Source organism: Sinocyclocheilus anshuiensis, unplaced genomic scaffold, assembly GCF_001515605.1.
Source record: "Sinocyclocheilus anshuiensis isolate Anshui unplaced genomic scaffold, SAMN03320099.WGS_v1.1 scaffold162, whole genome shotgun sequence".
Classification (NCBI taxonomy): domain Eukaryota; kingdom Metazoa; phylum Chordata; class Actinopteri; order Cypriniformes; family Cyprinidae; genus Sinocyclocheilus; species Sinocyclocheilus anshuiensis.
Window position 1 is genome coordinate 1,833,459 of NW_015542351.1, and position 7,943 is coordinate 1,841,401.

The window sequence follows — 7,943 nt, forward strand, 5'->3', positions numbered from 1 at the left end:
GTGAACATTTGGGTGGCGTTATGCAAATCTTCCCACATCGTGACGTAGACGTGGGGGCGTGTTAGAACGAGCCGTTTTAGGAGGGCGTGGCTGACTCTTAACTTTTATAAAGAATATCTCTTTGGATTTCAGACTTTAGGCTTTGCAACTTTACAGATCTTCTTTATGCACCAAGAGCTTGTAACACTCCAAAGAGAAAGGAAAATTTGCAATCGCATCATATGACCCCTTTAAACTCACCAAATATAAATTTTTAAATAAATCAAAATCCATTACTTCCAACTCGGCAAAGATCTCCCAGCAAAAAACTGAAAGTATGGATCATGATAATGTTTCATGCACCAAACGAGATACAAACAGCATTATAGGACTAACTCCTTTTAATTTGCCTGTACATGTTTTGCATTGGCATCAAACACACAGGTGTTCCTTCACACACACAACCCAGCGTCCCACTTAGCTGATGTAAAGCATCTCTTTAGCCCAAACTAAACCTTGTTGCCTCTTGCTTGCAGTCGCTTCTAATCAAAGAAAGTTATGCAGTCTTTATGTCTGCTATTGTGCTTATCAGAAAAGAGCGGCAGCAGGTGGGCCTGCACAGAGACTCCTGGCCTACCTGAGACATGTGGGGAGTGGAGGACTTTCTTTTTTTGTACCTTTACATACTTCTTTAAACTTCTCCCTCTCCATCTCTCTCTCTGGGATAATTTAATTAGAGGGAACAGGGCAACGATGGCCATCTGGGGGTAAACAGATGCTGAACGGAGGTCTTTCCCTCCCGCCCAAAATTAAAATCTCAGTGAAATTCAAGTCAAGTAATCTTGCCAGACCTGAATGGTGGAAAAGACAAGAGAACAAGGGTTTCTAAGCACAGAGATCTCAATTATCTGCCTCAATGAGGCGGCGCCTCTCCAGCACACCCACGGCAGGCAGCCGTACGTCTGGCGTCTTTTAAAATCTGAAAAGACCCCTCGCTCACCAAATGGCAGATCCTCTAGAGTCTCTGAAGTCATGGGCATAAGGAAACTCACTGAGCAGTCACACCTGCTGCTGTTTATGTGATAAGAGAGCCTAGGGCAAGAAAGGACGAAAGTAGATATGGATTTCAGCACAGGACACCTGTTGCAATGCTGGACAGCTGTAGGACTCTGTCAGTCATCTTTGGACATTCCAAACAGGAAGTGAGTGCTAAGAAATTAAATGGCCACAAAGCGTAATCATCAGACTTCCAGCTGTAGGTTGCAGCCACCAGGTCAACACATCAGCAGCTGTGTTTTTTCTTCTCTCATCCCTTAATCTCATTTAAACTTGTTTATACATTACGTGGCAATCTTCATCTATACGCTGGCAGCAGTCTTGCAGCGGGAATGTATTTTAGGGAGTGCGGGGTGTGTCCCGAGGTGTGCAGAGTGTAAGGGGACACTTTTCTATGTCGCACCTGTCGCGCATCCCACTCAGGTTTCCCCTATCGTTGACAAAAGGCAAGAGACTGTTATTTAATACTCACGTTGCCTTCCCAAGCCGTCAACTGAGCCGTTGTCACGGTTACCCCCCAAGCTGCTCGGCCCAATCTCCCTGGGGAAGCACAGGGATATATGGAGCTCAGGTTCACCCTAATCCCGAATTCAGCTGTTACACTGTCAACAGTAGGGTTCAAAATGGGCTCAGCTCTACAAGGAAGCATGCTGACATTTGAGCAGGCTAATGGCTGCAAATCAATTGATTTTAATAAGGGTGGCACATCATAAGAACTTCGTTTCCAAAAATTGTTTGACTGCTCAGAGTAATGTTCCCTTCTTGGGCCAACAAAATCAATATACCAAACTGGCATATACATAGCACCTTAGAGCGCAATTCACAAATAAATAGAGAGAACAAATGAAAAAACACTGACTGAAAAATGAAAGAGGAATTGTTGATTTCCCCATAGAGGCCAGGAGGACAATGAACCCAAGTTTGCTCTCAATGACCCCACAGTCCTTATCCCCAAGGGGCCACACCACAGACTCCAACCTCCTGCCACCAATCTGAATTCCTAGCAGTGCACTAATGCCTGCAGGATTAAACCGGTCAGCTGAGGGCCCCATGAGGCCCTGGGATGCGTGGGGTGTGGAGGGAGGGATCAGTTAGGCCACTGACAGACAGCCACAGGAGCTTAACCAGACCAAAAGCAGGTCAGAGTCCCAATAGGGTCAATACATTGAACTCTCAACATTTTACAATAGTAGCCAGGTGGTGAAGACACGAAAAAAGATATATCGAATTTGGTATTTTAAAATCACTGTCTTATGCATTAAGCCATATAAAGTGTTAATGGTTTTCTACGTATGGAAAATGCTTAACGAGAGACTTTGCGCACTGCGTTCATATTCTGCTTTTCTGTGGCCATGGATGTGTGGGTCTTGTCTTTCTCTCCTTCACGTGATTTACAGGACCCTGTACGTTATAGTACTAAATAAGTTTTAATAATTTAACCACTACAGCGTCTCGTCTCCATTGGCAGCACGCAAGATTTGTGTCGATTGCAAGTGATGTCGCAGGTAGCTCAGAGTGCAGGCGGCGACTGCAAGTGACATTGTAATTTTTTTTCTTTTTTTTCTTGTCTTTACCACCCGGCTACTGTTGTAAAATGTTGAGAGATTCAATTAAAAATAATAATAATAATAAACAAATAAATAAAAAAAGATTCCAAGTGACGTCACTTGCGGAAGTGCAGTCTGAGAGTGCATGTGCATGTCTGCAGTCAGACCCTTCGCAGAGTCCAGCAAAGGGTAGGAGAGTGGTGGGAATGGCCGGACTTACCATTGGGCTTGACCGGGCTGCAGCCCATGGGCCCCGCCTTTCCCCATTTACGTTTGTTTGATTTGTTCAGTTATATGCCACTCAGAAATTATTAGCCATATTTCCACTGGCCAGCCGAGGCTAACAGCTTCCAACTACGACCTTCGAGGCCATAATCAAACAGCATAAACTGGTATTTATGATTACCGTATTTGCTATCAAAATCTTATTAACAGTAGAAGTTAAATCTTACTGTAGTCTTCAAATCTGGGTACTGTCTTACGTTTTAAAATCACAAAGGGAGTTTGGTCCCATCAGGCTAACGTGACAGTCACAACTCATGCAGCTGTAAGGTTTTCTTTTTCTTTAGTTTTTACTCGTGATCTTTACAACACGCATTACATTACGTATTTCACGGCACACCCGTTTTATGCGTATTTGGCGCCACCTATTGTTGTGGGTGTATTATTGACATGTCAAAGTCTAGACCCTGAATATAAGATGACCGCGTTTTTTAGATGTATTTCCAAGAAAAAAACATCGTCTTAAATTCGGGTCAATACGGTATTTCACACAGGAGGAGGACACACGTATTGAAATGCATCTGTGCCAATTAATTTGATCACATGGCTACTTTAAACAGCTCCATTAAGCCTTTAGCCCAAAAGATAGTGATAAAATTCTCATATGTTCATGCCTAATTTCTTTACAGAGGACAATTGTACAGTATATTATATTAATGTTCCACTAAATTATGCGATCTGAAGAGTTTTCAGTGCTCTCTCCCGGTCTCACTCCCATCACCCATAGTGGGCAGAAATGTCTTCAAAATGATCAAAAATAAATAAATAAAAATAGCCATTTAATGAGTTTCTGTTTTTATAAAATATGCCTATGATATAGTACAAATATTCATATAAAAAAAAAAAAAAAAAGTAGTTTATCATTTAATTTTTGCAATAATTTAATATTTCTACAATTAAATGTTATATTTAAACTTAATTTATGCAAAATCCATCTATGGATGTTAAGACATGTTAACATCCAACATGTCTTTTTATTCTGATTGAATTTATTGATTAAATTTAAGAATCTGACATAAGAGGACACGGATATGACAATAAAGTTTTATAATACTAATACATCTCTGGCTTTTTTTTTTGCTCAGTGTAATTTCAGGGTTTTGATCTCTCAACTGATTTAATATTACATCTAAACTTTGACTAGACTAGACATGTTGCATATTAATTGTACTATATATAAACCTCAAAGCATATTTACATTTTTGTGTATTTTATTCCATAATGATGTTCTAGTTGAGGGCATTTGTTGTGTATAGGTATAGGGCCCAAACATAACCTCAAGCCCAGGGCCCCCCGGCCATTTAAGTCCTGCCCTGGTGGTGGTGATGGATACAAGGGGTTCAACGAGGACGAAACAACCTAGAGTTGCGACTTGAGACAGACTGGCCTGTTGAACCCCAAGTAAGGCAACAAAGAGGTGACCCAAGTTTAGTTGGTTCTTAGAAACCTAATAGTAGTGTTGTAGCACTCACTCCAGATAAGACCAGACTCTGACTCAAATCTGTCTCAAGTTCGAGTTCAAGACCATATTTTCAGGAGCATGTGGACTCGGCATGGACTTGAACTCGGAGGAGCTGGTCTGGAATATGGCCTGGAACTCTGCCTTCAGACGGACTGGCTAAAGAGGAAATTTAGAGAGAAATTTTGCCTGCTACTTATTATTTGCTGATGTAATTAGGATGGCAAAATGCTTGGTATACTGCATAGATGGAGTACAAACTTACTATACTACAGGATTGATCACTGATCAAAGTGACAGAGATCATCTGGTGAAGATGATGACCAAAAGGCTCCTCCTCATATAACTCATGAGGTGAGGAGAGGCCGTGGAGGAAGGCAACATTCAAAGACATCTCACCTAATGCTGCCTTTGTGTGTAGGGTCCGGCCGCATATGGCGGGACACAAAACTACTCTTAATGAGGGCTAGCCACTGTCTCTGCCTAATCTCATTAGGGCTAACAGGATTGCTGGTAGTCTCTGTAGGGATGGGGAGCAAGGGTTAATCCAGTCCAGGATCCTCAGAAACAGGGGTCGGAGTCCAAAGGAATGCCCGGATAATGTTGGGAGGAACAGTCCAGGCAATGAAGGCCATGGACTTGTTTAGTGGAAATCAAAGGTAAATCGAAGACATTGGTTTGGTCAATACTGAAGTGCTTACAGGAAGCAGAGTAAGGTACGTGAAGAACCGGAAAGAGGAGAAGTGGAAGAAATGAATATTTAAATGAAAATCGTCATGTCATGTCATTCCAAACCTATATGACTCTTCATGGAAAACAATTTTCCACATTTTCTTTTAAATGTCTTGGCCACTCTTTTTAATATAATGAAAAGTGATCCACATTTAAATTATTCTGAAGCCATACAGTGGAGTTTTGTGTGCAGAACAGACCAATATTTAAGTAGCATTTAACTGAAAATCTTAACATTTGCCCTAGCTCTACTTAGCTAGAAGTAGCAATGTCCAATTTATGAACAAATCATTCTTTTAAGTCTAATTTCTTCAATGAATTGGTTGGACCAGAAAAAAAAAAAAAGAAGTAATGTACAAGTTCTTGAGTTTAAGTCAGGAAGGTTTGGAACAACATGCTGTCTGACAAAATTATTATTATTTTTGGGTGAATTATTCCTGTATAGGTTCTATAAACAGGATGAGTTATTGCATTCTGTCTGTACTATTTTTTACATTTTCGGTCTACATACATATGTATCAAACAGTCCACTGTGCCACACCTCAATGTTTTTTTCAGCATCTCACTCCATAAGCAACAAGTTAAAATTAGTTTAACTTTTAACACACCCACCCTTGGGACTCCTGCGTTCTGTATTTGTCCCATTCTGTCTAGCTGTTTCTGTATACAAGATAAACCAAAACACAACACAACCTGTGTGAACGTCCCCTGTGCCACACACATACACACCCGCCTTTTAACTTTACAGCTTTTATTATGTGAACAACTAACAGTGTTTCACTTGTACATTCTCCATTTGTTTGAAGTGCCCTTCACTTCCTTTCTCTAGATAAACTTCACACCCTGATGTCACCAGCACACACATACACACACAGCTGTTCATCCATTGACGGGTTCGCTGATTCGGCTGTTGTCTGTTAGGAAGTAAAGGTACAAACTGTTCAGACTGACCGTGTCTTGAAACACCCAAGCTTTACAAGCATTTGATCTTTTATCAACCCAAGGCCGGTAAATACTGAACTCTGAGTCTTGGAATTTTGAGATTGTCTGTAAGGGAGGGGTAGCCTTCAAACACACACACTGTATTTCTACACAGCAGTTTGTGTGTTTAATGGTCTGTGTGAAGTCCATCTCGTTAAAACGGCTGTGATTACCTGACCATTGGACCGTTCTGAAAGAAAACGAAAAAAAGACACACATACACAGCTCCAGTAACATCTGAGGGCGACTGAAGCCAATATACAACAGACAAGCCAAGAGTGAAGCCAACATGTAATGCGCACCAATGAATACAGATCTCAGATGAGTGAACTGTGACTGCAATTCCTGTGAGAGTAAGTGTGATCCAAATTAAAGCCAGTGGCTACGATGCACTCTGAACAAGCACAGCTGTGGTGTTACGGAGCATCCAGCAGCAGAGACCGTACCTCACAGACCATTAAACTCTCAAACAATAGCAACAGGATGGAAAGGGGAAGAGAAGTCACACTAAAGGTTTCATGCAATGCCATTCCATGAATTTATTCCAGGGATATTATGGCTAGAATAACCTGCAGTTTGGTACCTTGTGGGGATCAAATAAGCTGGCTTCTGAACTTGACCACTACACCACACCAGCACCCAAACTTAGAAAAGAGTGTATATTCAGTGAGACTTACTCTTGAGGAATCGGTTGCGGACCCATTTGTTCTGTTTTCGGGCGTAGCGTCGGGTCGCCTGCTTGAGCGACTCGATCCCTGTGAGAGAGGGAGGAAATAACAAGATCGATACATGAATGTCACACCAAGTACTATGTGAGATGTTTGTGGGAGAAGTCAAGTGAAAAGTAGTCATGCACGGTGGGTTTACTGACACAATTTTAAGTGCTTAATAGCAAAACCTAGAGAATGAGGGGAAGAGGAAGAGGCAGTTCCATTAAAACTCTCAGCCGCCCTCTCTCTCAATCCACTTCCCCTTCAGTATACCACTGGTGCCAGAGCACACTGGGCTGTATCTGTGTTCTACGACAGCACAATTTAGTCAAATTTAAGATTTTTGACAAATATTGGGATTTGAACTGTTAAATTTAAAGGGACACTTCATCCAAAACTTTTCACTCATAATTTTTGTCCTTTGAAAGTCCTTGCCAACAAAACTTTCATGAATAAAAAACTACAAAAACACATTGCAAAAGTAATCCATTTGAATTAAGTGGTTTAATCCAAGTCTTCTGAAGAGACACAATTACTTTATTTTAAATATTACTACTTTGTTTGAACGGATTTATTTTAGGTTTTTATTCACACAAACATTAATCAATGCACATACATTGAGCACATCAAAAATGGTCAAATGAGCAAGCACAGCTTAGCTTAATATTTTTACAATGGCTTTTTGTACATTTTGATGCATGAAAGATTTGGTTGGATTGCCATGAGGGTGAGTAAATGATCACTTATGATATCAAGTAGGGATGCACCGATACCGATACTGGTATCGGGCCCGATACTTGTCTCCTGTACTCGTACTCGTTAAAATGCCCCGATACCAAACGCCGATACCACACAGCATGTGATAAGCGCCATATTCAAACAAAGAAACACCGACAACAGAACAACAGACAGCAGAAAGGAGTTAAGGATGTCTACTATGAAGTATATGTATGCAATGAATATAATGTTAAACATTCAGTATTAACGCCTGTATAGCTGATGTGCGTGAGCTGATAAACAAAGCACGCTGAGTGGATTGAGCGCGCGGCAGTGCAGATGCGCGAGCTTGTCGAGTGAATATATCTTTCTCATCACTGGAAAGTTTGTAGTTCGGTCAGATAGGTCAAAAACAAGTAAGTAAAACAATGCACAAGTTACTTAACGGTAGGGAGAGAGAGAGAGCACGCACACTTCTGT

At 41.1% G+C, this 7,943-nt stretch overlaps 1 protein-coding gene across 2 annotated transcripts in view; it reads right to left on the reverse strand.

Moving 5' to 3' along the window:
- Positions 1–7,943, reverse strand: part of trit1 (tRNA isopentenyltransferase 1) — a 48,744-nt gene that overhangs the window by 3,724 nt on the left and 37,077 nt on the right. For both annotated transcript variants that reach the window (XM_016490157.1, XM_016490156.1), the window contains one exon: positions 6,714–6,791. In XM_016490157.1, the coding sequence (XP_016345643.1) occupies positions 6,714–6,791 (78 nt within the window). The remainder of the gene's footprint in view (positions 1–6,713; positions 6,792–7,943) is intronic.